Source organism: Dipteris shenzhenensis, chromosome 10 (genome assembly GCF_047967505.1).
Source record: "Dipteris shenzhenensis isolate YYH24624 ecotype China chromosome 10, Dip_SZ_1.0, whole genome shotgun sequence".
NCBI classification, from domain to species: domain Eukaryota; kingdom Viridiplantae; phylum Streptophyta; class Polypodiopsida; order Gleicheniales; family Dipteridaceae; genus Dipteris; species Dipteris shenzhenensis.
The window spans coordinates 23,461,739-23,483,717 of record NC_141605.1 but is presented as its reverse complement, the minus strand read 5'-3'; the positions used below and the strand labels follow the sequence as shown (position 1 = coordinate 23,483,717).

Here is a 21,979-nt window from a genome sequence, read left to right as displayed (position 1 = left end):
ATGTCTTGCCTTTCCTGATCTGCCACTCTAATCCTTCCCATGGCATCATTATGGCTTCCAAAATAAGCCTTCATTAATGAAAGACTTTTGTTCCTCTCTTACCCAAAACTGTATCTTAACTCTAAGTCATAAGGCTAAAGCTTTGCAATAATTTTGAAGCTTGCATTAAGCATGGTTAGTGGTCTCTAGCTTTTGAGATTATTTTTTATACCCCCTTTTTGGATCATCCCCTATGTTAACTTATGGGTAAATTAGTACGTGATATGTTCCATATATCCAATAGCTCAGCACCCACTATTTCCCAAAACAACAAGTAAAACTGAATTGGAATCATCATCTTTTGGATTCTTACTCTTATCCATGTGTTTCAAAGAAACTCAAAGCTCAACCATAGTCATATCTTTGTCCAAGTATGGATAATCAAAATAAGAGACAATTGTAGGTTAACTCCTCACGGTGCATGTGTGCATCTAGCGGAGTCACATGTGTGTTTGTGTGTGTTGTAAAGGCACATCAAGTGCTATGATGTGTCTAGTGAGTGACCTAAGTGATGATGTAAGCCAAAGGCAATCCCACTGATGTAGGGCCTGATTCCCACTGATGTAGGGGCTGATTGCCACTTATGTAGGGAAGGTATTACCTTCTCCCCCTTTCTATAAGAGAGAGTCCTCTCTCTCACAATCCATAATAGAGAACTACCATTTTGTTTCATTGTGCTCTCACACCTCTTGCAAGATGCATCTATTCTATCCTACGGGATTCTACACTTGGTATCATAGCTTTAGGTTCTAGATCTAGCCTAGCCTAGCATTAGATGCTTTCTCTAGCATAAACTACTAGTTTCTCAAAGCTTCTTCATCTTCTCCATTTTCCTCCTCCTTCCTAAAATCTGTGAGAGCTTAGTTCTCCCATTATATGCAACCATTGCTGAAACCCTTTGAGCTGCAGACTCCTAGTGTACGGGCAACCTTCTAGCTGCAAGAAATTAAGGAGATTCCCTCTATATGCACAATGCCAACATGAAGATAGCTTGTCAACCTTTTGCGTAATGCCGCCTCTATGCTTACCCATCTGTAAATTCCTCTGAGCCTGAGCTGCATGACACTACAAGCAAGCTGTTGATGAAATCTGAGCCCGTTTGGTCAAGAAATGGAGGTGTAACAAACAAAAAACCAGTCGGTTTTCTCAAGCTTGGCTACGACGACCTTGCGCAACATTGTGCCCTTCCTTGGTGGAGGACCTTCTCTGGTATAAGGCCTTTCTTCCTGCATAAAAATCCCCTTGAATAGAGCTATGAGCTATGAGAATTGCACCCTCCAATCTACTCTAGTCTCTGTTGATAGAATTCTCAAGCAACATGCTCACAAGCCACACAAAGCCATGTGGCATAGAACACAAAAGCATAGCCAAACACAACACACAGATAGCCACCCAACACAAAACATAGAAAATTGTGAGGAACAAACAACACACACAGTCAATTGTGACACACAACTCAAAGTCGATCATATTTGCATGGTAAAGCACAAGGAAACACACACACAATGCCAATGTGAAACATAGCATTGCACACACAAAGCATCACACAACAACAAAAACAACACACACACACACACACACACACACACACACACACACACACACACACACACACACACAAAGAGAGAGAGAGAGAGAGAGAGAGAGAGAGAGAGAGAGAGAGAGAGAGAAGGTGCCATGGTACCATTTTTGAATGGGTGACACGTGGAAGACAAGCACTAGCCTAAAGCCCTAATGGTGTAAATGGAATGGGCCAGAGGAGCACTTTCCCAGGAGGGAAGTGTGACCCCGATTCATTCCCCCTCTAATGTTACCATATCATCACCATGTCACGTCCGAGAACTATCCAATTGCGCTACCACATCATCATCGCCTTGCCACAAAAAATAGGTGCCATCACCTATTAACGGGCGGGCCACTTTGCTTTTATGAAAGTGGCCCAATGGGACAGTGAAGATTCATCCTTAGCTGACCTTTGACCTTTACATGGAAGGAAAAGGGTTTTTATGCATGTTCAATATCATAGTGTTTGGTGAAAAAATGCTTCCAAGAGTCTTTTTTTTCCCATAAAAAACCTTGACCTTAAGAGCTTACTCGTGTTTGTGGGGAGGAAATTGGGGGAAAAAGTGGGGGAGCACATGCCACCTTCGCATTAAATTTCCCATCTCCCACAAAAGTGCCACAATGTCAAAGGTAACCAACAATGGTTAAGTCACATCACCCACGTAAAGTAACTTAAAATGCACCTTAAGTGAATTTAAAACACATGCGTTCTAACTACCTACCCCAAAGGGTTAATTGTTAATTTCTTAACCTTAAGGGCAATGTGCCACATCTTGGAATATTTTTTAAAGGAATCTACATTTACACACATCCTTAAGCCACTCAACTCTAAATAGCCATGTTTTGGCATAGGTTGTCCCTAGTGAGTGCCTAAGTTTCACTATTTCCCCCAAAAAAAATCTAGCACATAGTACTATTTTTGGAGACATCATTTCCAAGGCAAATCATTGCACCTAGTCCAAGTACTATTTTTACCATAACTTTATCAAATCACATCATAATCCAATTTGTCTTCAGGTAGGTTTCCTACACTAAAGCTACACTTTCAAAGCCTTTAAAAGTCCTCAATTGGACATTTCAACATGAAAGTATACTCAATCAAAGAAACTATGAAACATTGTCACAATGACAATAACTAGAGCAATTGAAAGTTCCAAGTGGTGGACATCTTGAATCAAAGAAACTATGGAACATTGTCCCAGCATCAATAGCAGCAACACCATTGACCTCAAATGAAGTAATAGAGCAATCAAAAAGCAAGCACAATTGGACGAGAGATGTCCTTTTGGATGGGAGCCATCTTTTTTTTTGCGAGGGGGGCAAAAAAAAGTGTTTATATTAAACTTGAGGAAACTTTGTACATCATCAAAGTTTATCCACCATGAAAGATCAACTGGTCCAAGTAAGGACTAACAGTGCCAAAACCTTACAAAAAACTAATAGCAGCAGCAAACAGTTAAGATATATATCAACTTTAGTTCCTCCTGTATACACAACAGGGGACATGAAAGGAAAAACCGGTACCAGAAAAATGCAAAAACACTTTTACCTCCTCAAAAGCTCTCCAAATAGATTGCCACACTGAGCTACCTTTGGCCTTGTAGGGTTCAAGATTATAAACAGCAGATGCTAGGGGATAGTTCTTCCTTTGGGAGCCCTAACTGGCCTAATGTGTTTCATATTCCTCAACAAAATTTGAACCCAGTCACACTTTGTATTTCGAATAGCTTTAATGATGGGAATGTCCTCATTGACTCTTTTAATTCTGATAAGTTTAAAGGTCTCTTTAGTAGGTCTACCTATTTTTCATGCCCATGCATCTTTGAAATAAACCTTAGAGTCATTCAATATAATCTATTCTTGTTTTCTGAGGTCTTTTTTGGCAATAAATAGCTCCCTTTGTGCAGCTATATCCCTTGCTCTGGCTTGCTGCCCCAAGTCCTTAATTATGCTCTGAATTAGATCCATTCTCTAAGCCCTTACCTTGGCTCTATTTTTCCTAGTTGTCTTAACAAATTTATGAGGATCCTTAACATCCAAATCCCAAGCATCTGCAACAGAAATGCCCTTACCAAAAGCTTTTCCTCGGCTTTCTTTATCAAGGATTGGACACTCTTCAAAGCAAATAGTTTTGGGTCTGCTTTGAACCAAGTTCCTCTATGACCAAACCCAAAACAACAGCATAAAGAGACAAGTTTGTGGTTTGAAAGAGTTAGGAGGAGAAAGTCTTAGTCTTTAAAGTAATAAGGTTATTCAAAAGACCCTGTGAGACATAAAACTTGTCCAATCTGGCTTCTCTCCTATGCTCTCCCAATTGACAGTTGCACCAAGTGAGCCTCGGCTATTCTATTCCCATTTTCAAGATGCAACATGTATTGATGGGAAGCACAAAGAGGATGAGGTTCTCGATTGTAGCAAGGGGGTTGACGAGAAAGCAGGGAAAGAAGGGGGAGAGACTTACCATGCAGAATGACCAACAAAGGAGCTTTGATGCGATAGAGACAAAGATGGCTATGGCAGCTATCAGACATTGGAGGATTCTAGAACTGAAGATTTGGCACAGGATCGTCGATTTTGAAATAGCAGCAATGGCACTAGCACTCGTTGAATGGACACGAGATCAAAAACATCATCCACCCTCGTGCAATCGTGGGCGCCAAGTAGGAAGCAACCCTTGTGCATGCAACCTTCTATTCACTCTATTCCACCCCAATAGTATGAGCAGTTGGATAGGGGAATGGGCCGCAGGAGGCCATTCCAGAAAAGAAAGCGGCTCGAAAAGCACATTGCTCGTAGTGATTTTACCGACATTCAACTGCGATTATGACTATTGACATTCAGGTAATATTCCAGTATCTTATCCATTTGCAAGACTTATCTCGACGCTAATAATCTCGACGTTATCTCGGCACCCAGGGAAGGGCCCGTTCCCTTGGATTATAACTCTTTGGGGAAGGAAGCGTGCCACCTCCACCGCCCACACACTGTGTGGTTATAATAATTATATATTATCATATAAATATTTACAATTGAGCTGGTCTATTCAAAATTACTTGTTTTCAATCTGAATTCTTACAACATTCCTCTCTTTTAATGCATGTTATTGATGCGAGGGAGCAAGGAAACCCAAGATGGATCCAAGATCGAAGGATGACGACGCCTTTATTCATATTGTTGTAGTCCATGTGACAATATTGTATAGACTTCAACAAGAATTAATTACTGTATCGCTTGATTCATGTATTTATTGGACTTCAGCTTCCAAAATATCAACATCACGAAATCAATAATAAATCACCACCCTTGACATTTGCAGGGAGGATCAGGTCCTAACGGACCTTGTGTCGTGTCTCATGTCCACCACTTTACTCATTCGCTTTTTTCCTTAAAATTTTGATAAAACACTAGGATTGAGGTTCATTTTTGAGTTAGTAGTTACATGCTCCACAGTGGAAAGGCTGCCTGACGTAATTCTAGTTCCCCTTTTAGAAAGGGTTCTTGTACCATACTTTTGGGAATCTCATTGGCATGGGAGCCAGGTCCACGAAAGGTGATTGAGCACATCCTAGACATGCATACATGATAGGACAGAATCACTGGAGACCAAAGTTCGTGTTTTAGCTCTATCCCCCTGAGTCGATGCTTTAGCTCTATCCTGCCGGATCGGTGTTGTAGGCCTCTATCCCCCGTCTGGAGGGATAGCTCTGGGAGCACGAAAAGCAAGAAAAAGCAAGGATATAAGTGTAATCTAGCACCTCAAAGTTGGGACCCCGAGCATCGAGAAATGATGAAATTGCATGCAAATTGCCAATCTTTAACCCCGCATCGATGCGGACTTAACCTAGAATTGGGTCTGCAAATGTGCCAATGAACACATGATCTTGAGATCAAGAAGAGTCCTACAAGCTCACCTTGAGCGTGAAGATAGTGCCATCTTGTCAACCTCCATACCTAGCTTAACATCCTCAGGGTTAGCAAGCTCAAAAGTCAGTTCTGGGCCAAGCATATGTGTCTTCAAATCAACATTAGGCATTTGATCCAAGATGTGAGCATTATGCTTGACCAAGGCAAGTCTGTTAGAATTGACCCAAACTTGAAAATACATTGCATCTCAAATCAAGGCAAGGGATATATAACCGTTCTAAAAAATACCGTTAATGTTATAGAGAATTTAATTGTGCATGGTAAGGTGGAATGTATAATGTAAAATAAGAGGCACTTGGCCCATGGTTGAGGCTGCAATCATGCACTAGTTTCAACCTTGTATCTAAGTGGCTGTGCATAGTCCAAGGTTATAATAATATAAAATTGGGAAGTAGGATAGGGTAGCAAGAATCATTATTCCAACCCTCAACTTCTCCCCTAGTTGGCATTTTACAAATTAGGGAAGCGTCTTGTCTTCCAAAGAAGGGCTTGTATGTCCCCCCCGCCCCCCCCCTTATGAGTTGAGAGCAAGTGAGAACTTTCTATTAATGCTTGAAAAACCAACCATACAAATCGAGGGTTGTTGATCATGGAAGGTATGCTAGAAAAAAGTTGGGAATCTTTGAAACAAGGGCTAGCCACATCTAGTGAACGCCTCTCTCCACAAATGCATTTTTTAGTTAAGGGTCTAAGTAAATGACTCACCCATCTCCCCCAATTATGACAAAGATTGGGTTTTGAATTTTATGGAAACAACAGCCGAGGAATGTCACATGAAGGGGCTGGCCCCTTATACACACAAAAGATACCCTTGCCCATCTTATGCATGTGGCAAGCCAATTAATTGAGCAACAATTGGCTATAATGCTAGATATTTTCACACTCCCATAGTTCTCCCGTGTATATGCCATCATTCTTCACAATCGTTCAATGATTTATTTTATGGACTCTCTCCTTCCTCATTCCCATTCTGATTCCCATTCCCCCTCCCCCCTTTCTTTTTCTCCCCAATCTCCTCCTGTGATATTCTCTAACTAGAGCATGGCTTCTCCGTCCATCAATATCTCCTTGTCCTCCCCCTCCCCCCCCTTCTCTCTCTCTCTCTCTCTCTCTCTCTCTCTCTCTCTCTAGCTAGCTAGTAAACTACTACATTCTTTGTGCAAAATGGCTGAAAAAGGCAGTCCTCTGTACAAAATGGCAAAAGCTTATGACAAGAACTACACCTTGCCCCCTCTACAAAATCGACCTAAAGTGTTGAGCATTGATGTACAAAATAGTAAAAGGTAAATGGAAAGAACGTTTTGCATGTACTCACGTATACAAGGAAATTTGTATGTACAAATAAAATTGTTTTGATGCAAAGGGTATGATTAATTATAAAAAGAAAACATGAGCAAAGAAATATTCATTTAACTTAATCATATGTATAGCTTGTGAAAGCTATATACTGTTAATTGCTATGACCAAAATTTAAGACATTGTGTGCCTAACAGGATTGTAATATACAAAAACCAAAGCCTCAGCACAAGCTCCATCTTTAAATGGCTTGGTATGGTGAGGGAGAGTGCAAGCCTGTAAGAAACACCACATGGCACAATAGCACGCAAACACGGAACATAAACATAAAAGCACGACATGCAGCTAATATGATGATAATAATAGCATGCTTCCAGACATAAGACTGCCATTTGGCATGTTGAATTAATTACATTCAAACCTCTTCACATGATAACAAACGTTCTTCCCATGAAATCACCAAAGAAATGCTGTCCGTCTTAGGCTACTAATCTAAAATGGTGGCAGTCCTTTAGAGATGTTAGTCAAAATATTGGGAAGGAAACCTCCCATTTGCAAATCTTCACAAGACAAGGCACTCGATGGACTTTTACTTTCTCCCTCTCCAAGGACACCTTATTTACAAAATGAATCTTGATCAAGAAGCCCTTCCTAGAGATACGGAACAATTGAGTCTCTCAAATGCTTAGCCAACCAACAAGAGACCTAGTCATTTAGTGCTACCATGCAAGATCACCTTGAGCATCAATAGAAGAGGCTTCTTTGCACAAACGAAGGTACAGATAGTACTATCCATGAAAACTCAGAAAATAGTGCAGAGCACAGGCATGAACTGCCTTTATCTTATAACTATTACGAGAAACCAACATGACCTACAAAAATTAAAACATTGTTCTATCTAAGACACTACAATGTGCTCGTCTGAAAAAAGTTGGGCAACATTGGGCATTCTCTGCTGTGTTCAATATTAGTTAACCAGTTGTTCTTCCCATAGCCTAACAAGCCAAGGGACGAGGAAGATTAACAAGATGAATACTCTATTGAATCAAGGAAGACTCCATACTAGGTGTTACATCTGCATCACTGGAGTGGACCAAATCGTGGGTCACCTGAAGCGCGGGTCAACTGTACAGCTTGCATACCATAGCTAAATTTTCGAAGGCATAATTACATAAACCATGACCTGCTGCTCTTTTGTAAAATTTTAAATTTCGATATACGTACTGTGAAGTGATTTCCAATACCAGTTTCCCAAACCAATAGCCAACATGCCTGGATGTCAACCACACGTTAACCTCAGAGAAATCACAACCTTTGGCCGAGCTCTCTGATTGTTATTGCACGTCTTCATGACCATCTTCCAGCTCTTCAACTAGAACCTCCATTGTCCTTTTGTAGTTTGGCATGTAATGATCATTGATCATGGTACGCGAGAGGTGTACCTTACCATAAAGCGCTCTATCTGTCATGTAGAGCCCAACCCGAGATCTTGACCTTTCTTCTGACATCGATGAAATACCATTTTCCCCATCTGCTTCACCATTTTTCTCTGGAATGAAAGAGAGAAGATGAATGATTCGACCAGGTGGGAAAAACCTGTTAAGCTCCCTCCCTTCAGCAGTCCCCTGCTCTGGCTCTGTCACAATGCAGTTCCTGCCTATCTCAGCAGTCGTTGCTGCCACATTCTCCTCCTCCTCTCGGGTTATTTTCTTTGCCTCTTCCTCCTCTTCTTGCCGTTCAGTAATGCAGGCTTCCCTTTGCCGCTCTAGTTCTCGCTCCAACTGCTGCCAGAGATACTCCTCTGTGAGCTCTGGAGCATCATCAGTTTTCTGAGTTGTTGTCAGCTCATCATCATCATCATCATCACCATCCTGCTCATGTTGCTGCATTTCGATACCATCCCCTTCTTCTGTGTCTGTTATACAATCGTCCCTTGCACATTGTCTTCGCAATATCTCATCTGTTAAATCATTCTTGTTTCCCATAAAATCTTGCTTGCAATACCTCCGGCTTGTTCCTGTCATCCAGTGTTCTGTTTTTTTGAAATCCTGCAAGGGGACTTCAATTTCAGACAAGCAGATAAGACCCCCATTATCCGTCATATTTCTACTTTGAAGTTCAAGTGAAGCTTCGCCTTGTGCTCCTGCTTCATGGCCCTCCAGAGATGAACGTGATGCTAAGGTTGCAACAGGGCGGCGGCGTGCACCCATACATGACCATCCAGCAAGTCCAAGAGAAGGACGAGTTCTGACTACGGCCTGAACAACATTCTGAGCTTGCTTCATCACCACCTGTTGGCACAACATAAAACATGCTGAAATTCATGCTGAAGTTTAAACTACCACACTCCATAAGGGTGCTCTTGTCACACAAAAAGAGACTTCGAATAGTTTCAAGCACTAGAATTGACAACATAACACTCTAGGAGCATTTGGACATTTTCTTTATTCAAACTCCATACCTGCGTTCCATTTGACACAGGCCGCCAAGCACTGGCAACTCCAGCCTTTGCTGCATCTCCTAAATAAGGATAGAAAGGCCTAGATGCACTTGCAATTGACGAGAGACGATGGCTAAGAGCTGATGTGGAGCGCAGCACAGCTTTCAAAAATCGTATTCGTTCAATTTGTTCCCGAAAATCATTGACCCATGCAGATGCAGTCACCTATTCCAATAGAAATAGGAATCCTTAATTTTGTATGTCCTTCAAATGACACAACCAGCAAACAAAACAGGGGTAACAGGAGCAGTGACACCAGAACCAGCAAACAAAACAGGGGTAACAGGAGCAGTAACATCTAATCATGTCCTTCAAATGACAGAACCAGCAAACAACACGGGTAACAGAAGCAGTGACACCTTAAACATCAACTACTCAAGTTTATTGTGGACAGGCGGTCCAAATATGCTCATCATCTTCCATATAATAGTATCTACAACGCTTAAAAGACATCATATTGCTGTAAGGAACTCATCAGCAGTTTAGATACTTAACTGTGGATCAGAGCAACCCATCTTTGTAAGACCAAGCAAGAGGGTGAACCAATGGCTTGATTGTTATCCAAGGCATTACATCAGAGGGATTTGGTAGATATCGTATTTGCCAGAGTTTAGTTACAAGTCTACAATTATCCCTCCACTAGGCTGGCACCCTTCTGAGCACCATATTGCACATGCCACAAGAAATAGTTTCAAACAGAAGTTTGCACAACAAACAGGATGGGCCTATTCCCACATTCATGAGAAAATTGACAAATTGGTATTTTGACTGAACTTGCCAGGCACAACTAGAAGCCAAATTGTCTTGGTCTAGGTTCCAAGACATAAGGCCAATATATACTACTTTGTGAAATCAGAAGAAAAAGAATATATGAATTCATCTAGCATAGGTTATTTGAGTTGATCATTATTAGGAATTTTATAAAAACTGAGTATTACAGACCAGGTAAGCATAAGCACACTTTCAAAATAGCCTTGCATACGTAAAGATTTTTCACTTTTAGTGGCTGAGCACCCTCAGCTTGCCACTTGGAATCTTGGTGTTGCACAAGTAGCACTGCCACTTTTTGTGATCTGGTGTTACCTCTCTCATCCTCAGGTTACAAAGAAGCATTGACCAATATTGGTTTCAAACCCCCTCTAGGAAAATGCCCGCAGGTTGAAAGCTCTAATACCAATGTATCTAGCAAGAAACTTACATCTCTCATTAACTGTGCCCATACTAACTACTGGGTGCACAAGTGTGGATGCAAGATATAGAGGTACCGTGAACGTGCATAGAAGATATCACATCATTGTTGCACTCATAGTTATGATAATTACTATCTTTATTTATTATTCATATATTTGGGTTTAGCAATCACCCTGATAAACTATACAATTGTTGGTCTTCATTGAAGAGGCTGATCTACTACATTTTTCGTGAGGTCAGATCTGTAGGCTGAGGCTATACTGGCTGCTCGCTGTCTGTGGCTACCTGTGGGGACTGAGAGAACTGTGCCCATGAGAGGTGCTCTGGCTGATGAGGCTGCTGCTGGAGCTGATCCGTGTGCAGAGGCTGATGGAGAAATTCTGAGAGTTTGTGAGGAGCAGCAGGGGGGTAGGGAGTGAAAGGACACCCAGGTGTCCTCTACCTCAGGTAACCTCTCTATGACTCGGAGATCTGACAGATCCAACAAGATCACTTACTGCATGTAATAAACTGCTCTAGCAAGGTCACCATGCGTACACAGATACCATATACCTTTGTAAGACTAGAATAAGTCCAATCATACAAATTTGTTGTTCTAAAGATAAAAAATCTAGGCAGAAAATAAAAGACAAAATGAAAGAGAAGAAAAAAAGAGGTAAGCAAAAACTTTTATGAAAAACAAAAGGAAGACATACTTAGCAAGCAAAGCAACACTTATGTCGTCATCAGTGCCCAAGCATAAGCAGCTATACTGGGTTTCTAAAGACCCGCGGAGGTTGCCCTACCAAAGTAAAGGGATGAGTACAAACAAAATAGAACGAGTGCCCTCAAGATGGGTTAAAGCATTTCAGACATGAAAACCTTTGCACATTAAATATATCAGTTTAAATATATCAGTTTCCATTATTTCCTTCATATAAGTTGTTCTGTCTCACTATAAAACAAGAGCTAAACACACGTCATGAATTGTCTTTTCTCCTTTGACTTGTCTTGTATTCAAAAGTTCTGGTATGCATAAAGACTACTGGATAGAACATACTTCACTGCGAAGGTCATCGATAGATGCAGCTGAAAAGGTAGGTACTAGATCTGATCCATTGATAACTGAAGTTGTAAAAGGTTTGCCTGATTCTGCAAGCTCCCAGGTCATACACGCCGCTGAAATTACAAAGACCACAAAAACACATATACATATTTTAATAGGAGAAAAGCGTTGTTAGATCCTCACACAACAATCACACTAAAAATTATATATATATAAGATAGAAGAACCAGCATGCTGTCAGAATTCTATGACTATCGAGTGCAACCAGTATGCTTCCATAATTCTATGACTATCACTACACTCTCCCCTGGCACGTACATGGCACTTAAAGACTTAGCCCACCAACTGCAATGCACACGTGCATGCACACACGCAGACGGTAATAGATACCTAAGTTGTTCCTGCCTTGTGGTCTAACTGGATACAATAGATAGTTTATAAAGTGCTCCAATGGAGAAGTTATTAATCTCGAAAATTGACTACTGTAAGCTCTGAGAAACATGGCTCAGTAAAATCATCCATGTCTGCATTCATGATGCCTTCCCTTTCTTAGTGATAACTACAGAAATCCCGATAGAGAACAAGCATATAACAGAGTTGCTACAAGGAGGCTGAGTATATCATTATTAGTGCAGGTTCACTGACTTTATGAAAGTCCGAATACTTCCAACAGCTGTGCAATTCATACATGATGATAGCACCCATAAGTAAATACAAACACAAAAGCCTCACTGCTCACGCACCAGACCTTTACATGCAAATCCAAGCAGATCTCTCTCTCTCTCTCTCTCTCTCTCTCTCCCCCCATCGCAATCCCCCCTCCCTCCCTCTCCTATCTGTCTCCCGCTAGCCTCTCTCTCTCCCCCCCACTAGCCTCCGTACAGCTTCTCCCGCTAGCCTCCATACAGTTTCTCCCGTACCACAGCCGTACCTCCTCCATACAACTACTCCGTCTGTACAGCCTCTCCCGTCCGCACCACATTCGTACAGCCTCTCCATCCGTACAGCCTATCCCATCCATACCTCCGTACATGTCCATACCTCCCGTCCGTACCTAGTCTAGTTCTAATCCTCCCTAACCCCGAGTTGGGCTAAACCTCCAACCCAACTCGGGGGTTAGGTTAAGCCAAGGGGTTCATCATACAACCAACTATGGACTGGCCTACCCTCTTCTCCAAGTCCCCCTCAACTCCCTCAACTCCTTCAACAGCCATCAGCACTCGGTACTCTACAGTTGCAGCCATGACACCCTCTCCATATGCACGGAATTACCAACAAGAAGGCTCAAAACGACCCATCCTCGGGCAGCAGGATCAGATTTTTTATCTGCAGCAGGCAGTGAGAGAGCTATGATTGGAACTGGTAGAAGTAAAGGCCCGACTTCACATCCTGGAAGCAGTAATTGATGAGGCTGTAAAATCTTGTAAGGATTCCCCCCCTACCCCACAGCTAGTCTCTACAGTCAAAGATCTTGTTCACACTGAAGTACAAACTACTAAGAAGGAAGTGATTGTGGAAGTGGACAACAAAGCAAGTAAGTCTGATATCCAAGCAAAGATTAAAGAACATGAAGCTAGACGTGATAATGCACTGAAGATTAGAATAGGGGGGCTCCCAGAAGATTGGTACAAAGAGGAGGACACATATAGTGAAATATTGACAAAGATCAAATCAAGCTTGCCCAACATTGAATGGGGGTGAATGATGATGAGCAGGATGATGACTCCTCCATGCCAGCTTCTATTTTGCACTATAGAGGTCATGCAATCCTTACACTGAAGTCAAAAGATATGCGGATCAAGCTTCTTTGACAATCTTACAAGCTGAAGGGCACCAAAGTATGGATAGCAGAAGAGCTTACGCAAACTCAACTCAAGATTAAGGCAACTGAATTAGCCAAAGTCAGGGCTGCCAGAAAAGATGGAAAATGGGCAGTTTACCGTGAAGGCGTAGCACTAATCAAAGAGTTTAAATCAAAACCAAAAGACTCTTAGTCTTAAACTGATGTATGGCTGTTTACTCTTCCAGAATATCATGTAGGTACTCTAAATAATTAGGATTGCTTTTTGCACTCCTTGGGAGCTGCCATGTGCCCTCCCTAAAGCAAATGTACTAGAGGGTTTCTTGTGGTCCCATAGACCTTTTGGTCTCGAGTGGACGTTAATAGACTTTCTTTCTTTCCTTTCTCTCACTAATGCGTCTGCCCAGCCTACTGCCAGATCTGAGGGAGACACCACTGCCTCTTTTAGGAGGGGTATGGTTTTGGTCCACTCTCATGACTGATCCATTTCCAAGACCAGGTTTGCATTGGGCTCTATCTGATTGAGATGCGAAGGCAGAGATACACAACTATGACAGATCAGACAGCAGTACAGCACCACAGGTTTTGGAGGCAGACCGAGCACAACGACGTGTCACAGACTTCTATGCTTTTGAGTCAGACACAGTGGGGTGGAGGAGTAGTTAGATGACTTGCGAGCGCTATGGATCAGTGGAGAGAGACGATAGGGTACTACCGAGCGAGGGATGCATAGTCCACACACGACACATGGAGTGACCAGGGCACGCACGATCGAGGTAAGACCTATTTCCGCCCTTCTTAGAGGAGATCGTCCGAGACGAGGAGTCACTAAGACATAGCCCATCATATACAGAGGTCTAGGAGATCACGCCCTCCGCCATAGAATTCAGCTTCGGACTCTCACCTCCAGTTTCGTCTACGTGTTTGAGGTTTTCAGATCTATACTATAGCTTAGTTTAGCATAGTACTGCCCTTTGCTTCATGTATGAGTTTCCATTCTATTTTGGTGTACTCTGTCCCATAGACCCGCAAGGCCTTCCACGGACGTTAATCTCTCTCTCTCTCTCTCCCCCCCATACATGTGCATGCACACACATTGCACATGTCTAGGTGTGCATGTGCCAATGATTATACACATGCATGCAAACAAACGTAATCAGCCTGTGCACATGTGTACGCTTGCAAACGCATTTATTTTATAGAGACCAATGTGCTTATTTTGTTCTCTAGAGGCACATGGCTACATGACCCATAACGAAGGATAGGACCAAACAAGTATACGTCCATGCAGTCTTCACTCTCCTCAAACTATTGACATATGATGTTTTATTAAAAGAAGGTAGCTGACTGGGACCAAGGATAAAAATAAACATAAACCAGCTCAATAATTCTAAGACTTGAAGCGAATTGGGAGAGGTTTACTCATGTGTGCTACATACCAGGGGCAAAACAAACACAATGAACAGATGAAAAATCCTTCCTTTCACGGAGGATATACGTAAGCAATGCAGCAGTACCACCTCCCAAGGAATGACCTACAATCTGTAAGAAAACATTCAACCATCAGTTGATGATGAAATGCACACCAGATGCCAAAACAACGATGCACTGCACTCCAATCTAATAAGGAACACAGAAATATGATGCACTGTCCTCCAACAAATAAGAAAGCAGAATATGATGCTTTATCATGCATTTAGTTCTCGTTACAAAAATGACCACTACAAACCTTAATCTGATAAGTCGGGTGGTCGTTTTGGGCCTGTAACAAAATGGGAGCCGCAAGCTGGGCAATCCATCGTGCAGCTGCAACCATCCCACAATGTGCATAACCAAGAACAAGATTACTTACACCTCCTTCATCTAAAACCGTATGATGAAATGGAACAACAGCTCCAGTAACTGCAGTCAGTGTGTCTTTTACGCTATGGGTGCCCCTTACTAACAAAAGAATGCATTGCAACTTCTCATCCACCAAAATTGCAAAAGCAGGCTTCAAGAGCTGCACATTCACCCAAAAAACAAGCCAAAAACTTGCATCAGTCATCCTGCCTTTCCATTGTACAGTAGAGACAAATAAAGAAATTATGCATTTGCAAATGTGACTTTTCGGATGGCTTTAATCAATTGCAAAACCACAATTGACAGACTCAACTGACAGACTGTCTTTGAAGCTCCGATCAAATTTCCACTTGCCATATACAATACATATTGGTCACAATAACCATTCTTAACAGACCCAACCAGTGACAGGCATAAACTAGGCAACCTCCCCAACCAATCCTTACTAAGAAAGAACCATCAAACAACTGTGCAATTCCACCACAAGAAAAAGAATAGCTAGAGAACTTCAGAACAAAGGTCTTGCATGGTCCACCAGAAGGGAAAAGAACAGTACTAAATCTCCACGGTCGCTTTAACAAGCTAGTAGTTCTGTGTCCCATTGTCCTCCCTGCAATGTAGATGCTTCTGTACGCATCCTATTTTCTGCTAAGCATTCTCTAGATTGAACATGGCATTAAATGTAATAAGCATGGAGAGCCATCATTATTTCATACTTGCAAAAAGGACTAAGAAGAATCTACCATGTATATGACGACAAAACAGAAAGAGTAGGAAGCCAGACATTTCTAAACTATGTATTTACAGTGTGTTGCGTCTCTTTGAAGTCTGCCATCTCAGCAGTACATCCTGTTTCTTGCTTCACAAAGGCTTCATCTGTGCTGTGCATCAGTCCAATGGCTGCTCCTTGCTTCACACAAGCTTCATCAATGATGCAACCACGTGATCACCTCCAAGCTCCATCTTGCTATGCAACTTGCTCATGACCTGCTCAAATGCTGTCTAAAAACCACATATGTTTATTTATGCCCACCAACCTTTGCAAATCCATTACAAACTGATGCAGTCTCAACTGCCTCTCAAAAGCTGTTTATGTGCATCACTACTCTTTTGAGAGCTGTACGACATGCAGGAGCTACTGTTGTAAATTGCCCTGCACTGGCATATTTGATGCTCACGCTTTTAAACCCTACAATTGTCTTGTGTACACACAGCCATATCTCAGATTGCTGTTTTCTCCAAGATTCAACCATCCACAATAGAATCGGGCTTCCAACCAAGTACAGGATTGGCAAATACATGTCTACTTCTAGTCTCCTTTTAAAATACTTGGTGTGTCCACAACATCAGTCGTATCAAGACAAGCATTACTCTATCGTGTTGATACTATCAGGTGGATATGTCCTCCAAACCTTTGGAGATGAGTGAGGTGCTAAGGATAGGTTGCTGCTCTTTCCTTACTAAGGCTACAGATCACATACATTTGATGTTTCTACATGAAGCTTACTCAAGTAATAGTTGTTATGAGATGGCAACTAGAAAAGCTTAAAAGCATATACCTTCATAAGACTAGAACATATCCAATCTTACAAATTAAATCTTTTTTATAAAATAAGCAAAAGAAAGAGCCTGACTTTTAGGGACTCTACACTCTTCTATTTAGACTCCTAGCCAGCCCAAAATAACTGTGAATCAGTCCACAAAACTAGTCCAACAGTGAATTAAGAATAAAATCAGCTTCAGTCTGCCTCAGCTCTCTCTTTCTGAGCACCCTGTTTCTGTGCAGTACCAGCTTCTAAGCTCTCCTCTCTACTCATCTACTGAGAAGTATCCGTCTTACCTCGCTCCTTACCTCGACACTACTCTTCATATTCTCCTACCCAATGGCTGAGGGGAGTCACATGCATGGTGAAGAAGCTGCAGCCATTACAGCCAGCATGCCTCCAGATGATAAGCCTCAGGATGAAGAGGGAAACGACACGGATTTTGGTGAGGACGACCTTGTTACCAAAGAACAACACGCTGAGCTAAAGACACATTCCAAGACACAAGGCAACCAAAATGCACTTCAGAAACAACTGAAATAGCCTACGACCATTCCTGCAGTTTGTTATCAAAGTCACCATTTCACAGCTCGCCATCCAGTGATTCTTATGCAGCCAATAATACGGCAGGTAAACCTCATGGCAAACAACAGGCCATGATAAGCAATCGAGCAGCCTGACAAAACCCGTGCTCATGCCATCAATTTGCATATGCCAAGCAATTGCGCTCCATAATCTCAACAGTTCCTTGCCACAAGTCAAGAGGGAATTCAAGTTGATCTGCAGTGAATTCTCTCCTACAACCTTTGCCTTTAGAGCTAGCCATTTAGGAAGGCAATCCTCAATCAGATAAGCTCTATAACGAGGAAAATTGCAGCGATTCTGGTGATGACAGGGTGGCTTTGATACAAAGTAAAATGAAAACCAAAGGTGATGGTTAGTTAGACCCCAGCTTGGGTGTAATCTGGTTCTACAAAATTCTACTCTGACTGCAAACAACAGCTGTCAAGCTTGCCTCCCCACTGTAGATCCCAGGTCCACTGGGCTATATTCTTTTAAAAAACATGCCAACTTTGCCAAGAACCCCTGATATATCTATACAGCAACTGAACTACTAGAGGAAGCAGTAAACAGATAGCATTGTCAATCGTCTAGCCAGTACCTGTTCTTGGATGCAAAGCAATCAAAGGGTTCGGATCCAAAGAGCTCAAGAAATCACAACTAGACATACAAGGCGGTGCGTCAGAGGTCTTTGCTAATCTAACCTTCAACTGAATGGTGCAAACATAGGACACAGCAGCACTAAGACGCTAGCAGGGAGCAACCCCCACATTTTTCAAAGGGTCCTTTGGCCTGAACCTTGAATCATTTCTGGAATTGAGACTTGTGCTTTGGTGTCAATGGATACTATGCATTATCAATCAAATATTGCAAGCAATCTCTCCGATGCTCGTGTGCACATGTTTGGCTTAAGGTGTAAACCCTTATCCGCATATCATCAACATCAAAAACTGTGGAGTAATGCTGAAAATATAAACCCCCATTCTTCCTTTAAAATTAATTTGAAATAAGTCAAAGCACAAGATCATACCCCTGCTTTTGGTTCTTGCAAAAGTACACAATCTTGGGAGTATCCAGTCGCCTCTAAAAAAAGTGGGAACGGCTTCTTGGAAAAATGAATACAAGCAGTCAGTAATACTAGCAGTTCTTTCAACTCTGCCACAATTTCTGAACCTCTCAGCTCATGGCAACCTTCACCTGCGTAAATATTTGCAACCTGTAAATGGCCCTGCACATTGTGCAACACAGAAGAACCTCTCAACACCTTAAGTACAGAGTATTTATTCCATTTTTCAATCAAATTATGAGGAGCAAAATGCTTGTCAATTCGAAATCTTACAAACACAATTCTTCAAACAATTCAACCATAGCAGTCAACTTGTGATTTGGCTGTTCATCAACTGTGATTTGGAGGAAACCTCACAAACGATTTCAGATAGTAAAACAGAAAAACCAGTTCCCAGGTTCCATCCCTCTCAGAGGGTCTTTTGCTGATAGCCTGTTCAGCAAGCGGGTAAACCCATTCCACAGACAATTTTTGGAGTGAGGCGTGCCTCCACACACACAATACAAAAATGCATGCAATACACAAAAGATAGGAGGACAAACAAGATTGAAAACCAAGGATCACTTAGACTAGCTCTTCTACATAACGCGCTGCTAGCCTTCAGCATTAAATGCCTAACTGCCACCCATGTTAGAGACTTACAGACCTGATCCCAGGCTGATGCAATTTTGCATTTGCAGAGTCTCCAGGAAAATAAACGCAAGCATGCAGGAAGAATAAGTAGGCTTTCGAATGTTCCTTTAACATTACCGACTCTGAACCGTAACTTTGTCTAAAAACAGAGAGTATTGCTCTCATGTACAGGAATCTAAAATCAGCACTTCACTGTAAAATCTGTGCAGATTGAAGCATCGAGACGGACAGCACGGAACACATGATGATTACCTGGCGTTTCATTAAGAAGTTGATGCCAAATGCTAAATCTACGATAGGCCATTTCCCCAAGGTCTCGGAGTATGTAAACCGCAAAGTCTCCGACAAAGTGGCTATTGCTTCAAACCAAGTGGAAGGAGCAGCGCGGGCAGGCCCCAATCTCACTCTTTTCCTACCCAAGTCCGTTGAAGTGCCGGATGAAGAAGATTGTCCCTCTTGCACAGCGTCCGCAGGACTGCGGCGCAGAGTATAATACAGAAGAGCCGCAGCTCCTGCTGCAGTTGCCATCGCTGCGGTGGCCATGATGGACTGCCTCAAACCATGTGTTTCAGAGACCGCTTCCTGTAGGTGAGACGTTTGTCCCTGAGCTTGAGGAAGTGTGATTGTGCGATCACTTTCGCTTTTTCTTTCGCTTTGCAAGTATATGCCAACAATCGCTTTTCGACTGTTTGTTTTTCTCTTACGTTCTCCTGGTCGGTGCTGTATACACAACTCAGTTTACTCCACCGACATAGCGCGGCGCCTGTCCATCGATCATTCAGAAGCAATCTGGAAACATGGACGTGTGTGTGATCTTTGTCTTCCAAGGATTGCACGATCTGGGAGTTTTGAAAGGCACAAAACGAAGGGGGGAAGGATCTCGAGCAATTTCTTGGATCACAGATGTGAGGGATTGCAAAATCGTGTAGAAAACGCAAATCTTTTCGCTGGATCTGAAGATGATCGATCCACAGCGAGCCTGAAAATTTGTCCCCCGGTTGAGTCGTTTGCGTGGTAGCGAATCTTGTGCCTGGATTGGAAAGAAATTTCTGGTTCTTGGTGGATCCGATGCGCAGTAGTGATCCAGGTGGAGAAAGCAAGAAGAACCAAATTTAGTCCGAAGTGCAACGTCTCTCCAAGAGTAAGATGCCGCGTAAAGGATGCTATTTTCGAGGAGGGGGGGGAAGTTGTCGCTGGATTGTGCGATACAAAATGCTGATTTTACTGTTGGAAGGACGGAAGGAAGAGGAAAGCAACCTGCGTTCTGTCTCGTGTCTCTCTTTTCTTTTGCTCTCGCTCTCCCTTTTCCGTCTGGCTGTTCCTCTCTTTGACGCGCTTACAACTTCCAAAGCCCGGATTTCTGGAGTCCCGTTTACGTCTCTTCCTCCCTGCCTTCTCCCACTGCGACTTCCGGCATCCAACCTAGAAAATTCTCGAGTTTCCCTAGAAAATTCTTCCCCTCTTCCCTGCCCTACCCTCCCTCCGTCCCTCCCTCGTGATTCTGCAGGTTCCCACACTCACCAACATCCCATCACCACTTTGAATCGCCCCATCCTTCCCGTACCAAACCGAAATTTATTTCCTCACACAGTCGCAGAGCCGTTTGTCGATGACCGTCGCGCCGCCTCCGCCTCTTTATGAATGAAGCTTTTCAATACGTCGCTCGGACATTTTCGCGCTCCTGCTGCTGCTGCTGCTGCTGCATCCCCGCCGCCCCGCAATCCACCGCCCTACCGAAAGAAGAATTGTTAATCCCACGCAGTCCCAGAGAGTCCTCCTGCGGTCGCCCGTGAGGGTAACAAAGCACAGATTTTCAGGTGTTCGAGGTGCTCGCGAGCAGATCCCCGACATCCAAATTCAATTCACGAAGAAGAGATGGCAATGCCAGATTTCACATCCAAATTCTCCTGCAATCCCGATTTTCACATCCAAATTCACGAAGAAGAGATTGCAATGCTTCAGGTTGATCCCAAATTCTTGGCATCGGATGCGTGCTCGCAACGCATCACATCGACTGCCGGAAAATTGAAATTCGTAACCCGCCCCCAAAAAAACCTGCACTCTATATTTTCATTACTGGAAATCCTCCTCGCCGCACGATCCCTCCCCCCATCCCACGGTTCCTACCGCTCCACGTGTTTTATGGTGGGTTGTCCACGTCGCCCATGAGGGCCCACGTCTGCTTTACCATAAAGAGAACACGTGTGTGTGGGGGGGCGAGTTGGGGCACGTGTGTTCTTACCTTTTTTTTTTTTAAATTAAAGAGCGTCGAAAGGTGTGTAAACCTTTCACCGTACCCAACTTCCAAGCAAAAGAAAGGGGGGAGCATTGGGTGCTTTCCCAAGAAACAATGTGCCGATCTCGCCCACAAGTCGAGACTAAGCACCCTAGCCTAGGTAGCCAAGAGACACGCTCAAGCAAATGCAAAACAAAGGCAAGGTCATGGAGTCCAACATGGCATAGAGGGAGCTCTGCTTCTCGACAGTGTGTAAAGGAGGCTTCAAATCTGTACAATTTGGTTGGCCCAACTCACTCAAAGGAAGCAATGGGCAGGCACGCAGTGTATACAAGGCCTAAGTATATACACATTTATTTTGCCTTTCGTTCCCATTTCATGCACAACCAAAGCCACACAATCCAACTTTGCTACTAAATAAATAGCCACAGTCTCACCCTTCCTACATTCCTACCAACATGGCCCTACACCTCGTTGGTACGAATTAGTGGTATCCTCGTCCTGACTTCCCAACATCAAGTGTGTCTTTATCACTTTGACACTTGTTATGTCTTTGTCACCTAGTTACCATTGAGCTACCTACATGACATTATTTGTCATACAGTATTTATGTCACACCACCTTGTGCACTCTTCATCACACATGCCAGCCACCTTTACTAGGGGACGTCAATCGGTGCATTCTTCATCTCCCTTACCCTCTAAGGCAAGACACAACCTTTACTCTTTAGATGCTGCC

General features: G+C 42.8%; 1 protein-coding gene across 1 annotated transcript; it reads right to left on the bottom strand.

Moving 5' to 3' along the window:
• Positions 1-7,792: 7,792 nt before the first annotated feature.
• LOC147897575 (uncharacterized) lies at positions 7,793-21,014 on the bottom strand. The gene is made up of 7 exons (XM_087379983.1): positions 19,258-21,014; positions 18,337-18,534; positions 15,089-15,361; positions 14,799-14,901; positions 11,553-11,671; positions 9,284-9,487; positions 7,793-9,113 (listed from the first exon to the last, which is right to left on the bottom strand). Exons 1-7 carry the CDS (start codon positions 19,546-19,548, stop codon positions 8,157-8,159), a joined length of 2,145 nt encoding a protein of 714 aa, XP_087236109.1. The 5' UTR covers positions 19,549-21,014; the 3' UTR covers positions 7,793-8,156.
• Between the last annotated feature and the right edge of the window lie 965 nt (positions 21,015-21,979).

What these genes read in the sequence shown, in the direction of transcription:
- LOC147897575 (XM_087379983.1), bottom strand. Translation starts at nt 19,548, where the DNA reads ATGGCCACCGCAGCGATGGCAACTGCAGCAGGAGCTGCGGCTCTTCTG. An exon ending in ACCCGACTTATCAGATTAAG is followed by an intron (nt 14,902 to 15,088) that starts GTTTGTAGTGGT and finishes GTTTTCTTACAG; the next exon opens with ATTGTAGGTCATTCCTTGGG. An exon ending in TTGTGTTTGTTTTGCCCCTG is followed by an intron (nt 11,672 to 14,798) that starts GTATGTAGCACA and finishes TTGTAATTTCAG; the next exon opens with CGGCGTGTATGACCTGGGAG.